Consider the following 20,685-nt stretch of genomic DNA (forward strand, 5'->3'; position numbering starts at 1 on the left):
CTAGGAACCTAGACGGCCTAATCTGAATTCTAGAATAGTGGAATTAACTAATTATTTGGCATTAAAAACTTCATTAAATTAGCCAAACTATTATCTCTCAAGTTTAACATTGACAAATGATCGCAAGAAATTGAGGAAAATTGAAATGGCAAAGGTATGCAGATTCCTAAAAGAATGCATAAGTGAACGCTAATGTATACCTTAAGACAGCAGTAGTCAAAATCTATTTAAGAACTCCATAGTAGTCCAGAAGACCAAATGTCCTTTAAATACAGAATTACCTTGCTAACCTTATATATAGAAACTAAAAATATCCCAACTAGAGTAGGCCAGCACTCTTCCTCTCAAGCGGCCCATTTAAGATCTACCCATGACAGTTTCTGAACTAATATCAGAGGTATACATCTACCCTTCCCGTTAGTAAGACGATATAAAAAGAAGAAATACTCCAATGTGTATGAGGAGGATCATTAAAACCTAAAATGAATCTCCTTTTAGTGGTAAGGCAGCCCATCTTTCATGATCTGAATGGCAATGGTGTCATAAGCATATAAGCAGATTAGTAACTTCTAGACCCAGATTATATATTAGAGCTCAAAACCAATCCATCACATCCCAAGCTGGCACAACTCAGATCTCGATTTCTATGCTAAATTTTCTGAAACGACTTTAGTTTATTTCTCTTCCATGACAGTGGACGAAAGCCAAGAAACATATCCCAGCTAGATATTGAATGTGAGCCTTCAGTATCACCCGTCACCTCAACATAAACATAAATGCTAATATGGTGACATATGGGATCATGAAACAAAATCAATCCATTTGTTCAGGAAAACTGGCCCGAATTTGGCAAAAGAACCATCAGACACCATATCATATTTAGATAAAGAGAGACACTTAAAGATATACATCCATTTCTCGTTGTACAAAGCAACTTGCTAATTATATCTAGCCAACATAACAAAATTAAGAGGGAGAAAGGTCACTCATATCATAAGTGAAAAAGAATAGGTAAATAATTTCTTTAACTCTCTATCATGCGATGGCAAAACACAAGCTCCATGTGAGTACAGCACATAGAGATCATTTTTTCAGAGAGTGAAATAGCATAAACTATAGCTATCCAATGAAGGAAGGAGAATGGCCTATCCCATGCCAATTCTGTAGCCAGAAACAAATTGAAATAGAACAATGGAATAAAACACACCTTCAAATTGAAATAGAACATTGGAATAATGGAGTACTCAACAAGAACAAAATGACAAAGATTCCACTTTTTACCACTTGTACATATATCCTTTGTCCAACTACACCTTGAAATAGCATGCAACTTAAGAGGAAAAAGTCCGACAAGGCAAAACTTGTCACTTCACTGGTTAGAAGAATAGAAGGAAATAAAAATGACAAAAGTATGAGTGGGCCTGATGTCATGTCCTGAGAATAGGTTTTTTGGTAGGTAACAGTGTGTCTTATTATTATGTATATGCTTCCAAGAATGATTGTAAGAATAAATAAGCATATGTCCAATATAGGGAAGCATCAAACTAGACAAGTTGCAAAGTGATTCAGTTTTAACATGCAGTGGTTGGCATGCCATGGGAGTCTATTGCTGTCAACTCCTTCAAAGGCGGGGTATGCAGTTTCCAATATGGGTGTTTTATGCCAAGATAAGGAGGAAATGGCATGTTGCCTTCTTATTCACTGTAAGTATGCTACAACCATATCGGGTTACGTTCTTACTCTCTTTGGCATGCAATGAGCAACCTCAACTTTTTGTGGATGACCTTATGGTGGGGTGTGTCCATATGGAAACCCCACAAGGGGCTTGGTGCTCCAGCTATTGAACATTATGGTCATTATTTGGTGTATTTGGTAAAGAAGAATGGCCATATTCTTATGAATTTCGAAGGGTGCACAAGTTCCTCAAGGAGAGAACTAGGAATATGGTGATCTTGTGGATTTCGTTTCGACCAGAATTTTGATATTTCAAAGCCATTGACTTGGTCAAGGATTGGAAGATGTTGGCCTTATCCGGTCTACTCTAGCTTCAACCAAGGACAGTTTGGGCTGCTTCAGTGGAGGATACTATGAAGCTAAATTTTAATTGATGTTCATCGATGACACAGAACCAGCAAGTATAGGTGGGACTTTTAGAGATGAAGAGGGCAGGAAGCTTAGAAGCCATACAAGCCAAGCCAACTGAGTATATGTGATTCTAAAATAGCAGAGAGTCATGCACTACTTACTGGTAGGTCTATGGATATGTCCCTTCAATTCTAGGAATCAATTGGTAGTGCAAAGGGATTCTCTCAATTTCATAAGATGGACCTGAAAACAGTATTCCATGGAGGTTGATGAAAATATATGGTGAGATCTTTGACATTTGAGATAATAAAAAAGTGATTTTTTTTTTTATGCACATTTTCAGGGAGCTACGAAAGAGGCTCATAAACTTCACAATGTAGGGGTTCTTTTCAAGAACCACTCTAGGTTTACAAAATTTCACCATTAGTGTTGTCTTGACATCTCTTGATCTTTGCTCACGTTTTCTTTTTCTGTGTAATTTTATTGTAGTAATAAAAATTTTCTTCAGCGATAAAAAAAAATAGCAATGCAATTCTACATGTTAATATATAATGGACATCATAGTTGTAGAAAATAGAGCAAAATCATGGTTTATTAATTTTTCTAGGTTTGCTTCTCAACAACAAATGGAAGCCACAAAATTTCTAAGTGTCCAAGTTGTTTGGAGCTCATCCTTTTTGGAGTGCACACATGGGATAATCTAGGAGACTGATAGCTGAGCCAGGCAAGCCTCTATTAACTTAGCTAAAAACTTTAAAATCCGCATTCATTTTCATCAAAAAGAAAGCATACCAAATCAATGATTCCCTGAAATGTCCTTGACATGCACAAGATACCCTGAAAGGTCACATACACAAAAAATGATTGAACAATACAAGTCATATGTATGAAATATGATATTCCAAGAATGACTAAGCACCATGGTTATGTAAAATCAATGGATATTGTCATCACTTAGTTGACTATTAATTTTATCAGCAGAACGCAACAAATAGACGATCTATCCTACATTAGCATGGCATATTCCTTACAAAAATGAAAACTGGGTCAAAAGTTATTTATACAATATTGTATCAGTCCAAGAGACACTGATTTCCCTACCCAAAGGTCTGTTCATCAAAGATTTCATTGTCACTAGATATGAGCATGCGGCATTGCTCAAACACCAAAATAAAAATGCAGATTGAACAGGGAATGGCACATGCAATGGGGGCAGAGGCTCATGCACTAGCTCTAAGATGTGAAATGGTATATCACCCAGTTCCAGCTGTTGTTGTCAACAAAGAGGATACCACCCAACATGACTAGATAGTTTCCAAAATATTCATCTAAGTCCGTTAGTTCCCGACACCATTCCTAATGAAATCAAAGACCTCACTGGACCAACTCCAGTTGATGTTAAATAATTAGAGATTGGACGGAAAATAAAGGAATCTTCAGTTAGAAGAAAATTAAGTGCAGAATGCTTAAGAAAAATAATTCGGTTTTCATTGACAAAAATAAAGCAGAAACGAACACCATTCGAAATGGTAGAACCTCATAAGTTCTAGCATCTAAAGGAACATTTTCATTTGTGTAATTTGCTTACATTTTAAAAACCTACTAGATATTTTAACCTAAAGCTACCAATGAAAACATCAATATCAAGAATTGTTCCTGCTTTCACAAGTAAGATGCTTCCTAAAAGCATGTAAACCCATTGTTACTAAAAAAGAATCGGCTTAGATTCCACCTGATAGTCTTTGCATACTTTTTCTTCTCATGATGGAACAAATAGCAGAAATGAAAGAGAATGATGTGCTCAGGAAGATGTGCTTAGGAAGATACATACACATACATATATATACAAACACTTCTCAGGAGGTAGGACATCCTTTGTGTCCCTGCTTACAGTAACTTAGTCATGAGGGAAGTGTGACACTATTTTAGCGAGTCCATGGACAAAGAAAAGGCCAATAAAGGGAGTGGGAAGGTCTTTCTTCGTGCCTGGAGGTGGAAGCCTTATGTGGAAAGGAAAACTACAGTTGGACTTCTATGACAGAAAGTTCCCAGTAATTCACAAAGCAAGGACTCACTACCACATCAATTTCTCCAGATTGTCTCTCTCTCCAATATGAGATGGATTTTTTTGTTTCGAGTCCTACATCTTTTTGTCTTTACATGAAATAATTTACCAAGATTTTCATACTTTATTATACTTTATAGGAAGTTCTTGGTGATATTGATAAGAAGAGATTTCAGGTAGAGAAATGGATCAGAACCCATTGTAGGATTTTATGCTTTTTCCCGAAAGAGAGCTGGAAATCAAGAAGGCATGGCGTTGGCCATCACGAATACAAGAAATATCTTATACACAATAGGGTTCTAGAGGAGAGGTATCTTTGGAAGGTGACGTAAGTATTGGAGGACAGGATTTTTGCCGTTGATCAGGAGATTGGTTGACATCCCTGCAGTAACTTGAGGACCATTTTAGGTCAAACGGCTGTCAGTATTTACTTGATTTGTACTTAGAAAACTCAATTAGTAGATCCAAAAAATAAAGGAACAAAGGCACATATGGAGTGCAATAAGAAAATGGAGAATTTTCACATTACAGTTAAATATCATGAACTTAAATGGAACAAACAAAATGATGATTTCAAACTTCAAGCAAAAAGTTAAGTAATTATAGGTCTTCAACTTCTCCAACAAACCTTTGACAAAGTCGCAATCCTGGTTGCTGCCTTTGCAAGTTGATACTGTGTACCTATCTACATGCAAGCAATGTCCATCAGATTTTGAAGACTCATTATGAATCAAGAAACAATAACATTTACAGGGAACAAGCTAACCAAAGATGTGCCAAAACATCTCCTATTAGATTGTTTTGAGAAAAGACAAAAGAGCATCTAAAAATTTTTTAATTTCAAAATTGCTGCAAAGAGAATTTAGAACAAGAAAACTACTGCAGCCAATAGAACAACCAAACAATAAATTACATAACATACTAACAGAAACACTATCACCAAGTCACCTCAACCATACAGTCTATTTGATTAGGCCAAGACACAAATGTAACCTACTAGATGAAATTGCCATAGATGAGGGGAGGGGAGCATTGTTGGGTAGCCGTGTTCCCCCCTCGGAATAGCTCCAGCTATCCCTGAGCCGGAGCCCGATCGGAAATTGCCCCCTCCCAGCAGGGAATATCAATCCCTATCTGCAAGGAATCCGGATATCACAACCCCCTTGAAAATGGGTATAATCCGGGTTTAAAGAGTTCATGATCCCCAAAGGAGTTTCAAAACTTTTTGAATTTTCAACGCAATGTCTCTGATTTTGTTCTATTTTTATATTCTAATGATTTTCTAGCTGACAACTACCTGTTGATGATTTTCCTTCCCCATTATCATGATTGTGGTTCACATCAGTGGTAGAAACCTGGCAAGCCAACTTGGAACATCCAAGTAGGTTTGGACATTCTTTTAGGTTGGTTGGGCTGTTCTTTTATTTAGTTGTGCGTGGGGGTGGGGGTTGTCCCAGTCGCAGATAGTCCCAAATCAAGGAACTGACCAAGTTGTTTAGAACCAAGCAGCTCTCACTATAGTAAATCCCCATGTATCGTACCCCTACTTCACTGTAGGAACTCAGGCAATTCCTAAGTTCAGCTTTTATCATCAACCTACAATCTCATTTTCTCAAATATTTATGGGACTTTCAGGCCACAGATTCTCATATATATAGAAAGAGAGATAGAGTTAGAGATATTTACTTACATATATAGAGAGAGAGATTAATGGTACAGATTCTCATATGTATTATACACTTTTCAATTTTGATATTTACTTATATATATATATATAGAGAGAGAGAGAGAGAGATAAGATTGCTTTCCAACAGGTCCCATATAAATGGTACACACAACAGGCTGCTCCTAAACAATACCCTCAGGAGCTCCATATATGTAATATATATAAAACGACTGCCCCCCGACCACTCCCATATACATATTATGCATACATCAGGCTGCTCCCTGAACAATACTCTCAGGCGCTCCCAAGGTAGGAAGCTCCAAAAAGGGGTTGGGCCCAAGCTCCCAAACCTGCTCCAGTTTCTGCACCCACTCCCATTGCCAACAATGATGAAAAGTACTCAAGTACATTCAAACACAAACATGCAAAAAATGGTACATGTAAATGCTAAAATCCACTCTGAAATCACATTCTTTGCTCACAACATAGTTGTTGGATTTGGGAGCGGTATCAGAAACGATTCACAGATTGGAAGTGAAGGATAACTAAAGACTAGAAAATTCCAATGTTGGGGAGTGCCATCTGTACAATGCATATGCTAGGAATCTCGATCCAACCTTTTGGGGATCTTGTTCCCAATCTTTCGAGGATCTCGCTTCCAACGTTATGGGATCGTGCAAGAAATTAAGACCACACTGTTTAATTTTATAATAATTGCACTTAGAACTAGAATTAAATAGTGCAACCTTAATAAATAGAACTATTTTAAGATTACACTACTAATTTTTTGTAAAAATTAAACATTGCAATCTTCAAAAGGTTAGGATTGCTCACACCCTTTTGGGATATTGACCCCTAACAGTGGGGATTGAGATAAAAAAACAATTAAAATTCGAAATTGATATCCTTGAAGATCCCTCGCCCAAAGCACCAAAGCGAGATTCAAGAGTGAAATTGCCACCTGCGTTGGTGATCCTGGTATCATGGCTTTCAAAGCCATATGCACTAACAAAAGATCTGAACATGGAAGTACAGGTCAGACTCCAGAATTTTAAGTCACCAGAATTTTAAGTCAAAATGTAAGATGTTAATGTAGTTTACTGAACTAGGAAATGCCAGAGAAGAAAGATCAGGAGATAGGGAGTAACAGGATGAGTTATAGAAAGTTCAGGAGATAGGGAGTAACAGGATGAGTTCTAGATGTTTGATAGAAACATTCCCCATAACAAATCAATAGTAGAATGATGTCAGAGTCTTCACCTATTATATCAACCTAACCAATCATATTTAGCAACTTCACACATGTTCCAAATCATGTCCATGGGCTGAATCCACAAATCTAACAAGTCTAATACAAATTGGGATGACACAGAACAACACCTCGGATATGGTCCAGAATTGTTAGCTTAAACTGAGTCTCAATTGTCAGCTTAGCTTATATCTTTCAAAATAAATAATAAAGAATGGTAAGGAATTAGTTCAGCTAACCAGTGACATTGTGAAAGAATTAGCACAAAGGATCCAGTTTCTTCAACTTTGACATCTGAGTCTCAGTCAACAGTGCACACGTAATAACTCCGCAACTAATTTACATCACAATGAACAATTTTGGAAGGCTACATGTGAACTAGCAAAAACTGATGGATGTTAAACATTGCAAATTCCAAGCCACCAAAAAAAAGCAATGCAATAAACTCAAGGATGATGGCATGAACAAACTCTAACCAACAAAAAATTCAAAGAGAATATATTTAGGTAATCATGTATCAGTGTATCACTACGATAAAACAAGCTAAACCCCATTTTTCCAACAAAAGAAATACTTGCCATTTCACAAAATACCATTCCATGTTCAAAATATTATTCCATTTCAATGGTAACAAGTGGATATTCAAAGAGCAATGTCAAAATACTAATAAATGTTCAAAAACATAGAGATACTTGCCTCTCTTTTTTTTATGATAACACTTGGATACTTGCCATATGACAACTACAACTCTTCAAGGAAAACAACCAATAGAAATACTATTACAAAGTAAAAAATAGCAGGTACATCTAAGTGCAAATTGCGGTCCAATGCGACATCAAATATCAATGCAAAGAAAAATACAATTAAACAGGGGCATATATCACTTAGGTTCATACCACCAAAAGATTCTGGAGATTGTCCTTTTCCATTCGATGCTGAAAATTCAAGGGTTGCAAATTGCATGCAAAATCATCATTCAGAATATTAAACATTGTGACCTGCAACAAGTAAGAGATATCAAAACAGTATCATCCGGACCACACATCACTGTAAGACAGTTAGGCCAAATAAGATGCATTTCAAATAAAGAAATGATCAGGAAAATAAGTACTACACTTCATATATGCACATGACTACATGGACATGCAAAATGGTGATTATTCAGGACCAGTTTCTATCATGTCTCATTGGCTCCACCTGAATACTAATGCATTGCCCAAACCAATTTATAAATTAACAAAAACATCAAAAAAATAATCAAAGAGATCGCAAATATGCAATTCAAACAAGTGGCAACTGAAAGGCATTCAGTGTCTCAATCGTCAGTTGATAAAATTTCACTACAGGATAAATCCTGAAACTGAAGTTAAACTTCAGGTCAAACTACTGGTACTTGTGAATTGTTATAGTTTCATTATGCACATGTCTAATATCCAGCATGATGAGTTTTGTCAAAGAAAAATCCAGACGAGAAGATCATACCCTCTGGCAGAGGGACCCAAGCTTTATGAGATCTATCTTTTGAACTGTCAGCAAGTCCACCCCTGCACTACCTTAAAACGCAAACCAGAGGAAAGGAAAATGTAAAGAGCAGGCCTGTAGACACATTTCCTTCATGGAAATTAATTTTAAGTTGCATTCGTCCATTTTATCTCCCAGAAGATGCCGTCCTAATGTTTTGCCATGTCAGTCATCTCCATTACAACCTCCCAAGAAAGCTAACCATATAGCTGTAACTGCTAAACCCTAAAAGCACCCAAACAAGAACATTTTGTATGGACTTTAGCTCCTAAATCATCAATCTGAGGCATTTTGCTCAGTAGCCAGACACGTCCTTCATCCACACAAGACAAGACTCATACACTTGAACGCACATTATTTTTCTTAGTTATCTTTTCTCTAATTAATCTAGTAAAAATAATAGAAAATATCAACAAATTTAAACTTTTCACACATTGTACATAGTTTTGTGCAATTAACAATTTATTTACTTTTCATTATTTTGCATAAATTACTCTAAGAACATAATCGATCAAAAATATAAAAATTACTCTGAGAACATGTCATGAGAACATGTCACAGATTTTCATTATTTTGTCAACATGTCTAACAATTGCGACACCCTTCAGATACAACACCAATTTCCAAGTCCGAGATAAGAATGTTTTGCTCTGTCACGACAAATGATCACAGATAACAGATGCATCTAGTAGTCACACCAAAGGAACACATCAGGTAGGATTATTAGAAAGAAACCCGGTGTAACACGCTAGCTTGACTTTGTCGTATCATTAACTTGGCTTCGCAGCAGTGGCACAAGCAAAAGGAAGGTATAGGTGATAAGTCAGAGTCTATCTAGTACATCCTCATGTTTCTGGTGAAAGCAAATGCTGATCAAAGTATTAGACTGTGGTTTCTCGTCCCCCAGAATTAATTCATGTTATCACACAATAAAATATCAATAACTGCTAGCGTTATTGCATCTTATTCAACTGCAGATGTCAAGGAGCCCAATATCCAACATTGAGTGAACAGAAGTGTTCCTGGTGGAAGCAAATGCTGATCAAAGTATTAGACTACGGCTTCTCATCCCCCAGGATTAGTTCATGTTATCAGCACAATAAGATATCAATAACTGCTAGCATTATTGTATCTTATTCAACTGCAGATGTCAAGGAGCCCAATATCGATATTGAGTGAACAGAAGAAATCATCTTAACATTCAGACAAGAAAAATAGCACATAAGGCCAGATTCTCTACATAGCATTAGGGCATACGAAATGATTTCAAGATGGGCAAGCGTGAAGAACCAAAGTGAAAACCGACAAGGGACTTCACTTGTTATTGAAAATCAATCTTATTGACCAGATTTTTTTTTTCTTGTTTTTCTATACACTATCTTCTCAACGATGTCTGGAACTTGGCAAAATAAGCAATCAGACCAATTGATTAGAGTGGTTTTCTCTTAGCCTACAAAATTGAACTAGGCCAAAGTACAGGAACCGACAAACTGGAAAGAGGCCTACATTTTTTTTGACAAACTGGAAACATGCGTACATTTACTCAGAGTTCTTGTTTCTTCTTTCAAAGGTAGGAACCAGCCAGATCACAAGAGTACACTAACTGGCCAATCTTACAAGTTAGGCTGCCAAGATCATCTGACCACAAACTGACAGTTATTTGACTCCCAGATACTAGGATTTCCATATCCATAGAATGGTGAAACCAAGAATCAGAGAGCGATATACTTTTTCTGGGGATTTCAACCATCAGAACCACCTTACCTGAGTCGCTCAAGATACAATAGTGCCTCATATACATGTATTTGTGTTATGACCATCGCACTTGCAGTTTGGGATGGCAAATTCTTAATAACTGAAGAATATATTTGACATTGCGGCATGGTGTTTTTTCGCAACTTCTTACATCCCAACTCACTACAAGATGTTTCTCCAACTGTACATTGGTGGAAAGCAAGTAGCTGGTGATAAACTAAATTCTTGTTCAAGAAAGAAAACATGAAAAGCTATTTCAGCATAAGATGTAAGTTATAAATTACTGCAACCCAAACATATACAAGTGCACGTAAATATGGAATTAAGATTCTATAGGAATAAATAAATGTTCTTATTCATAACTAAACAACAAAAGAGAATCTAACAGCTCATTTTCTTAAATAGGCTACAATTTCTTTCTACTATAATGTTGTCCAGCAGTAGCATGATTGTAACTCATACAAGAAGGAAACTCACCGGTATGATTTCCAAAATTGCACATATATAAGCCACCAACTCTGAAGAATAATATTCAGAGACAAACTGAAGGTCCACACTGCATGTGTACTAAGAAAGACATGTCACTAGATACACAAAATAAGAACAGAACTCTCCAATAACCTATAAGAAAAAAATACTCCAGATAAATTAAGAACAAATAGTTATTTGAGTAACACCAATTCCAGAATGTACTGCTTTAGAAAAAAAATGCATACCAATACTTATGATGCGAAATTTATGAACTTTATTTAACTAGAAGATGACAGTAGGAAGTAGTGAGAAAAGATTATGGGACTTATGACCTATATGAGAGTATCGCCCTTGATAGAGCAGAATGGAGTACCAAGACTCATGTAGCTCACCTCAAATAGTTGGCAAAAGGCTCTGATGATGATGATGATTTAACTAAAAGATAACAAGACATGGGTAGAAAGCAAAAGAGCAACTATTGTGACAATAAATTCCAAATTTGCAGATGCAACTAGTTCCACTTAAATGTGCCATCACATTTGCTTTCCTTGATATAGGACATATTCATATATTGAGATCACATATTACATTTTGGATATCAGAAAAATTTTCATCTATTCTCCATAGAATTGTGACGGAGAAAAGAACTAAAAACAGAGAAAAAACAAAGCAAAGATCTAATATATTGGCCAAAACAGAGAAGGGGAAGCTCACAAGCAAGCTTCAATAGCTAAATATGGTTGAACCAGGAATCTCAAAGCAAGAAATGTGTCAAAAAACTTAATACATCTCCTCACTGACCTCTACTAACAATCTAAAATCTAACTTTGACTCCAAGAAACTCAATTACGTAAAGACATCTCTATCTATGAAAAAAAAGACAATTTCACCACTAAATTTGCATTTTGTAAGCCAATTTGAGTTCTTTAGAGGCATTATTTGGGCCAAATTCAGAGGGCAAAACCGGCGTAAGTGGTTTTGGCGTTGTAGAGCTCTGTGATACCTCCAAAACGAGTGGTCATATTCGCCTCCACCAAATTATGCCATTCCCCTTTGAGCCATGAAACAATTTTTGGTGAATCTCTCTGAATGTCCACTGGTACAAAAATTTTGATCAATATACTAACACCAACCCAAAGTCAAAATTGCCTTCACTAAGTAACATTGTCAAGATCATCCCGCAAAACATTTGAGGATGATATCCCCCCATGTCTTTTATCATTCCATCATATTCTGGTATCCTGGCACTCACCATTGACTCATGGATCATGCACAAAAATTTCATCCAATATGACTTCCAATACTTCAATATCGATTCTCACCATCAATTCCAACCATTTAAGTTCTATATCTAACCCATGAGACAATTTACTGTTGAGTGATAACAGTCAAGGTTACCACATTGTGTCTCAAAAAACTGTGTTCTTCCTTTCTCTCCACGTGCTACAACAGAAAAGTTACTCATCATGTTCTTTTTTTTATTGTTAAAAGAGCTTTTTTTCTCATTGATCATCAACAAAAGATTTTACTGCTAAACGAAAATTACAAAGAGACTCAAAAAAAAAAAAAAATACCAAGGTCAATAGTTGTGAAGACTGCATCTCAAGATTCCAACACACCATACCATGTTGAGAGATTTTTGCGGAACCCCTTCATTTGCAAGGGTATCATCGTCTTGGTTAGCTTTCCTAAGAATGCCCACATGTCACATTCTTAGTATCACAAATGTAAAGATCCCACCAAATATGTCAGCGAACCTCTATGGAATATAGCATTCTGTACTGATAGATCTTTTGACATTTAGTGAATCCCCTTCTTCTACCAATGGACTCCTTAAATGGAAAGGACAGATATGAAGACTTGTAAGCAATGCATGACCTATTGCAGAATCACATATTTATACAGGGCCTGAAAAGCTTTTAAGCTTCCTTCCTTCTTCATCTCTAAAATTTCACTCGTACCTGCCAATCCAGGATTACCCCATCAGCATCTATCAAAACTTCGCTTCTTAGGCACCCTCCACCGCAGCAACCCAAACTGTCCTAGATTGAAGCAAGGATGGACCTGATAAGTCCAAAACCTAACAATCCTTAACCAAGTTCAATGGCATTAAACTCGAGATTCAGTCAAAGCAAAATCCACAAGATCATCATATTTGTAATCTACTCCCTCAAGACCAACTATTGCACCCTTTGATCCCGAAAAGTAAGACCATTCTGGTCTTTCAAAATGCACAGATAATGGCCATAATCTGTAATTGCCACAGCTGTCAGCCTCTAGGTCAAATTGCCATAGAGACACACAGTCCTCCACAAAATCTGGGATCACCCATTGCATGACAGAGAGGCAAAGAACATAGACCCATAGAATATCTACGATGGATAAGACGGTGGTTTGTTGTTTCCTCCTCAGGTCACCATAACCTACACATAATGGGAAGCAGCACACCCTGCCTCGGAAGGCACTCAATCATCAACATACTCATGTGGTATGCCAACCATCCAAGGCTAAAACATGAGGGGGAGCTTTGAGCCTCCAACTAACCCCTCGACACTCTACATAGTGGGCACATGTCGCATAGGATCATGTGATGCCATTACGAGAAATATGCCCTAAGTCCTAACAGGAAGGCAGTAAAGATATTGAGAATTAACGCAAGCTTCATTTCTCTCACCCTCTTAGGAGGAAAAATTGATGATTTATCAAAAGAGAACTTGAAATGCATGGCAACATGGTAGACTCTAGTAGCTTCTGATTCCCCACATTGTCCACTCTTTCATTTCTATAACTGAAGCCTAGGAAAAGGGTTACTTCATTCATTTTTTCAGTCCCAAGATTTTCATCAAAAGTTGAAGCTCCTATGGTTCCTTAAGGGCCCTCCTCATTATAATTATCCAGAACACCATCAAGTTGATTTTCAATGGTGCATCCGAAAAATCCCAACCCCTTGGAGTATGGCAGAATCAAAGGGAATGTGGAGAGAGCCATACAAAAGTGCTACGCAGGACCACGGGGTTAGACCTTTGAAGATGAAACTTGGGCGAACAGATAAGCACTTCTGGCAGCTGCATATTTCAACCAAAGATTTCGGGTGACTGCGGTCACTGAAAGCGATTTACTAAATCCTATGTCTCAGGAGAACTTCTTCAATCCCAAAGAGATTACAAGGATGTCATCTTGAAATTAAACATTAGCAAATACTGTGGACCTCTCTCATAAACCACAAAAGAATATTCAGTTGAAAACTTGAGTTTCTTACGGAACAGATTGGGGTTTTGCGATTGTTTTACCAACCTAGGCTTTGCTCTTTCACCATGCATCATCGCTCATACTTCGAAAAATTTTTGGTAAATTATAATTTGGTTTAACAAAAGGAAACAAACCGTGGTGATTAATAGTAAATATTATCATTGAATTTACTGAATTCCCAGTTCTATCATACAAAAGAAGGGGTCTAAAACCCATAGATTTAAGATCGTCAATTATATAGCGAATTGCAGATTGCTACAAAAGACCTCAACGATGATATTTTCATCATGTCTTCATAGATACTGGCTTTGGAGCACCCAAACCAATAATGAAGGAATGTGTTTTATATCTAGTAGGCATAGGAAAACTAACAACTTGTACAAATCATGAAGATAAAAGGAAAACAAGTAACCAATTACTTTGGAGCCAAAGTGAACAATAGCACACCTGTTCCCTTGTGATAATCGAAACACTGGCGCTTCAAGCATGGAATGAAGTTTAAGAAAGAATGGTTGCAGCTTCAATACAGTAGATGAATCCTTCTCAATGCTTTTGTGCAACTTTTCAACAAAACTTCCAACAAAACCCCACACATAAGTCGAATTACTAATCTGTAAATCACACAAAAAAAATTATTGCATATAGGCATGATCACCTTTATCAATTTCATTCTGTTACAAAAATACTATCTAATACAAATTGAACTTTTATATATACCTATAAGACATCCTAATTTTAAACAAGAGAACACACAAAAAAATAAAAATAAAAATAATTACCAAATTCAGGAAAATGCAATCTACTGAGCAAATTACCCAACATGCATGTCCATGGTTCAACAAGTAACATTAAAATCAGACTTCCATAATTATATGTATAACAAGAAGAAACTGGAGAGTTTTTTAATCTTTGAGACTCTTTGTAGCAAAATAACTATATTGCAACCATTCCAAAGATGGATCCAAGCACACTTACAATATAGCTTTTTTCATCTTCATTCTGGACTGTTGGGAACTCAATGAAGATAGGTTAAACTTCAAAGCACCACACTTTTATTGTCCTTAAAGCATCTTTTTGTTGGACAGCTCAATGAAGCAAGAGCTAGTGATATTAGAGGTGATCTTGTTGGGGTTTTGTGGCCATTTAAAGGCCTTATGAGACATTGGTTGATTACTTTCTCTACACAAAATATTTGATGGGAATGGAGTTATGGAAACTGAGGGATAAAATTCCACATCGTTTCTTTAATCATGATGGCTGATTTAGAAAACGAATGATTGAAATCTCTTCACCCCATAGGTAGGGCTGCCAACGAGCGGGCTCCAGGCTGGCCCGACTTGAGGCCCGAAAAGCACAAAAATATTTGCAGGCCGGGGGAAAGCACGAAAATATTTGCGGGCCGGGCCAGCCGCTCCTTGCCCAAAAAAGAAGCCCGGGAAGGCCCGACCCGTAATAGGCCCAAACTTTCATGTGTGGCCCGGAACCTCCCGCTAAGACGAAAATGCGTACAAAAGGCCAATCCCTGCCTGAAAAAGACCATGTAGGCCTATTGGGCCTGGCCCAACCCAATCCAGGCCTGGCCCAATTATTACCTTTTTTTTTTTTCAACTTTCTCCTCAAACTGTCCAAAGAAATCTGACATTCAATATAAAATTAAATAATTATTAAAATAAAAGAAGCATCAAAACACCACAAGCACTGAATTGGGCAGGGTGAGAAAACCCACATAAAACAGAAACAAAATAAACAAAGAAGGACCCGAACACTAAAAATCCAAATAAACAAAGACAGCATAAATACCATTATCATCAGAGGCTTCCAACTTTTCCTTCTAATACACAACATCATAAATACCATTATCATCAGAAACTTCCATCTTTTCCTTCTAGTAATCGTAGAATGATTCCACTCTCTCTCTCTAAATCCTGAGCAAACCCCATTAATGTAATCATCTCATTGTACCTATTAGTGTAATAATCTCACCAATCCCTGTTTTTTGTCATCACCGTATTTCTAGGCTGAGCCTCTGACTCCAGGGCCATGTTAAGTATGAAAAGCCTTCTCCTTGCTCCTCGCTCATGCCCCTGTAAAACCCCAAAATCTTTACTCCATCTTCATCATCTCTCTACCCTTCTTAGAAGAACAGACTTTCCCTCACCTCCACGCCCATGAGAGAGAGAGAGGGGGGTTTACAGAGAGAGAGAGAGGGTTCTATGAGTCACAGTAGAGGGAAGAGGGAGAGAGAGCGAGGGTTTTCTTTTATGGGTTCGGTTTTAAAGAAAGATATTGAGAGAGGGTTAGGTCCTTTTTTTGGGTTAAAAGGTCTAGAGAGACTAAGAGAGCAAGAGATTTTGGGTTTCAAAGGGAGATAGAGAGAGAGTAGAGTTTTTTTTTCTTATTATAAAAAAAAATTTTGAAATAAAAATACAAAAAAATAAAAAAAATAAAAAAGAGTTTGAAGACTTTTAAAAAAAATAAAAAATCTACTAATTGGGCCAAGCCGGGCCGGGGCCATGATGTGGGTTTCAATGCCTGCTTGGAGCAAAACAGGCTTTTTCGAGCCGGCCCGTGCCCATATTGTTGTGATCATATTGCAGCCCGACCGAGCCTGGAGTCCAAAATTAACCCAAAAATACGCCATTATGGGCCCGAAACCAGGCCCGGCCCTGTCCTGTCCATTTGCAGCCCTACCTATAGGCCTCCAAGATCAAAGGTCAAGCTTAAACCTCATGATGATGGCAAAACCCTAGCCCTATAAACCCTAGACTCTTGTTTATAAATAATAGCTATTGGGGTTCTCTCTCTCTCTCTCTCTCTCTCTCTCTCTCTCTCTCTCTCTATAAGCAACCAAAGGGGCCATGGCCCACTCAGCCTTCTCTCTCTTCTTCTCTCATCCAAATTAGGATTTAGGAAAGAGTTAACCCTAAGGGGTGGCCCGCCCAAGCCACACAAGCCCTAGCCCTAGGTCCTTGCCTCATGCTCATGTGTTGAGCCTTGGTCAAGGAAATCCCATGTGATGCTCTCTAAGAATTTTGCCTAGGCTTCCCTAATTGTGAGGAGCTTTCTTGAACCAAGATCCCGTGCGCCATTGGTGGAGGAGACCCAGTTTGGGATGTACGAAGTCCTTGGGGGTAACCTGAGGCAAAGTACGCGTTGTTTCATATTCCGTGCTTCTGTTGCTTCCATTTCTTTCTTATGTAATTTTCCGTTTTACATGATGAATGTAGTTTTTCTTTTAATGGCATGCAAGTGAGAGGTCTTGACTATTTCATTAAGTCAAATTGTATTTTTGGACACTTGTAAATGATCCCGGTGGCAATACGTATAAAAGAGTAAATAAAAATTTAATCAATATTGACTTGCCCAGTCACCTAGTCCATCTTTCAGATCCAGGGGTAGCCATGGTGGAGATGAATAATGACATAGGGACGATGTCAAAGTCCGATAGATCCCAAGCTAGACATTGAAATCCAGTTCTACAAAGAGATGGTAAAGCAGACTTGCAAGTCACTCTTCTACTAAAGCATCAGGCATTAGTGTTTTGTAGGCACAAGGATCAAGGGAGAAGTCAAGAACACTAAGTATAGAAGTTAAGGAAGACAGAAAGAACAGACGATTTTGAGAAAACAATAATACCTAAAAATCAACGAAACTGCACGTAATTTTAAATATGACTAAATCACACATCAATGGGTATGCCTCACAAAGTATTTCAATATCAGTCAAAGATGGGACGAACAAGCAATACTAAGTAATTTTTTTTTTGAAAGACAAGAAATGTTAAGTTATTAACAGTAAAAGAACCATGTTATTTGACTTGCAAAGAATAATATTAGGTAAGAAAAATTTCAAATGTAGTACAGAAGTATCAGAAATACCACAGAGATTGTATCAAGAGTCCTCTTTTGTAAACTTAGTGTTTTAAGCATATCCTGCAAGTATGTCTCAATTTCACAGAGGTGCTGCTTGACTTGAAAATCCCCTTCAATCTGCAAAATTAGATATGTAAAATTTGTTAAAACAAAGAATAACCTTGAAGCAATCTAAGGAAAGAAGCAGAACATAAGCAAGTGCAAGGAAAAGGTTACTTAAGAAGAGTCTCAGAAATCAAACCATATTAATCTTTATGGCACAAAAAAATGAATTAAAGCTTACAGAAGAACGACCCTATAATTAAGCGCTGATATAGGTACAACAAAAAGACCAACCATTCTGAAAATCAGAGCAACTCTTGGACACCTATATAATCTAGACAGTGATTCAAAAAGAGGACCGCCCAGCGTCTAGGAGGTCTGAAAGGCATGAGCGCATCGCCCAGACTTAGGCGGCCAACATGGGCGGCCAATCCTTGGGCGGCCGCCTAGGCGGTACGGAACCCACCAAGGCGGCCGCCCAGGGCCAACGCCCCGCCCAAGAGCGGAAAAAAGTTTCATGAGGGCATTTTACGCCCTTTTTTTTTTTTTAGGCCCAAACATTTGAAACATAAACCTTGTTTGAGCCAAATTTAGAGAAGGAAAACCATCAAAAAACTAGATTGTGGTGAACTTTTTAAGATCGAAGGGTTACTCAAATTTAACCAAAATTGATCAAAACATCACCCATTGGTATTATATTTACTTTTTGATGTTTTGCAAAGTTATTAGGGGGTGTCTTAGAAGATTTTGAGTATTTAGAAACATCTTTGAGGTGGAAGTTTGAAGATTGAGCAATCAAAATCAAAGTAGGTGATTTTTTTTATTGCTTTAGTAATTTGTATTATTTTTTAGATGTCTTATTCGAGATCTAATAGGAGTGGTGATCCCAATTGGAAATATGGCCCAGATCCTAATGATAAAAATTGCATACGATAAATTTTTTGTGAAAATGATACAAAAGGGCATAAACCGGTTCAAGAAACATCTTGCCGATATCAGGGGGTATGTTGCCCCATGTAAAAAGACTCCTGATACTGTTAAAGAGGAAATAAAGAATTTTATGAACTTGGTGAAAATGACAAAAGATGAGAGATTAGCCTCTATAGTAGAGATTAGGTCTGGGGTTCAAATTAATTTTGATAATGATGATAGTGATGAGGAAAGGATTGGGGAGGGATGTCAAGCGGTTGAGCAATCCATTATTAGGGGAAAGGGGAAGGGAGTTGTAATTACTTCTGGTTCTGGGACTAAGAAGCCTTGGGATAGAGGCCCTATGGATAGTTTCTTACCTGGACCTGACCCTGAGATTGCAAGAGAAAAAAAAAAAGGAAACCACTATTGAAAATAGAATCAAGAAGGAAGAGAGATAGAGCTGCGTATTAATTGGGTATATGGTTTTATGAGGCGGGCATTCCTTTCAATACAGCTCGCTTGAGCAACTTTTATGCTGCAGTAGAGGCAATTGGCCAATTTGGGCCTGGGATGAAACCCCCAACCCCATATGAGCTTTCAGAGCCTTTTTTAAAAAAGGCAATGAGTGCCACGAAGGAAGTTGTAGAACTTAAGAAAGATGCATAGGCTCAATATGGGTTTTATCTTATGACTGATGCTTGGAGTGATAGGAAGAGAAGAAGTCAAATGAATTTGCTTGTGAATTATCCAATAAGGACTAGTTTTTTTAACTCTATTGATGCCTCTGATCATATCTATGATACCCATTACATATTTCAAGTGATAGAGAAGGGAATCAAGGAGGTTGGGGAGCATCTTGTTGTACAGGTTGTCACAGACAATGCTGCTCCTAATGTTGTTGCATCTAATTTGTTGCGCATGGCTTATCCTATAATCTTTTGGACATCATGTGCAGCACATTGTATAAACCTCATGCTTGAGGCTCATGGCGGTTTAACCGAGATATCAGGTGTAGTGAAGAAGGCCAAGTATGTTACGAATTTCATTTATAGCCACCATATCACCCTCAGCATGATGCGTACCTTTACAAAGAAGAAAGAGATTGTGAGGCCTGGGGTCACGAGATTTGCGACCTGATACTTATGCCTAGATAGCATACATTTGAAGAGAGTGCAGTTGAGGCAAATGTTTACTTCGAATGAGTGGAGAGCATGCAAGTGGTCAAAGGCTCAGGTTGGGAAGAAGGTGAAAGATATTATACTTTTTAAGGCTTTTTAATGAGAGGTGAATGACGCTCTTAAGGTATTTTTTCCTCTTATCAAAGTCCTTCGCATGGTTGATAGTGACAAGCCTTCTATAGGCTATATATATGATGCTATGAAGAAATGCAATAGAGAGATAGCCCAAAATTTCAATAATGAAGAAACCCGCTACAAGCATGTTTGGGAGATTATTGATGAGAAGTGGGTACATGCAACTGGTTATTTTTTGAACCCAACGTTGTTTTAAATTGACAAGGATATAGAAACAAATGACACAATTATGGATGGATTTAATAAGTGTGTAGAGGTGCTAGTCCCTGATCTTGAGATGCAGGTTATTATATGCGTTGATGAGCTGATAAATTACAAGTGCTCATTAAAGTCTTTTGGGAGTCCAATGGCGATGAGGCAAAAGACCAAAATTAATCCAGGTATTAAATATTATTATATTAATAATAGTCTTAAGTTCATCACTTCATCTTCATCAAGTTCAACTGTTCAAGTATTTCTATTATTTATTTATGATTTTTTTTATT

At 37.4% G+C, this 20,685-nt stretch overlaps 1 protein-coding gene across 23 annotated transcripts in view; it reads right to left on the reverse strand.

Moving 5' to 3' along the window:
* The window catches only part of LOC18434282 (uncharacterized), a 70,284-nt gene that overhangs the window by 26,880 nt on the left and 22,719 nt on the right, over window positions 1-20,685 (reverse strand). For 17 of the 23 annotated variants that reach the window (XR_016057609.1, XR_016057607.1, XR_016057610.1 and 14 more), the window contains 6 exons: window positions 17,940-18,050; window positions 14,509-14,672; window positions 10,819-10,897; window positions 7,962-8,063; window positions 4,779-4,835; window positions 2,878-2,922 (listed from right to left, as the gene is read on the reverse strand). Coding sequence is in view for 6 of the 23 variants with exons in the window: in XM_088869575.1 (XP_088725701.1) it covers window positions 2,878-2,922; window positions 4,779-4,835; window positions 7,962-8,063; window positions 10,819-10,897; window positions 14,509-14,672; window positions 17,940-18,050 (558 nt within the window). In the remaining 17 variants the exon portion in view is untranslated. Of the gene's footprint in view, window positions 1-2,877; window positions 2,923-4,778; window positions 4,836-7,961; window positions 8,064-10,818; window positions 10,909-14,508; window positions 14,673-17,939; window positions 18,051-20,685 lie in introns of all 23 variants that reach the window. The other 6 variants (XR_016057613.1, XR_016057614.1, XR_016057615.1 and 3 more) reach the window with 1 other exon arrangement.

This window comes from Amborella trichopoda, chromosome 6 (genome assembly GCF_054954075.1).
Source record: "Amborella trichopoda isolate Santa Cruz 75 chromosome 6, AtrichopodaSantaCruz75HAP2 v2.0, whole genome shotgun sequence".
Taxonomy (NCBI): Eukaryota; Viridiplantae; Streptophyta; class Magnoliopsida; order Amborellales; family Amborellaceae; genus Amborella; species Amborella trichopoda.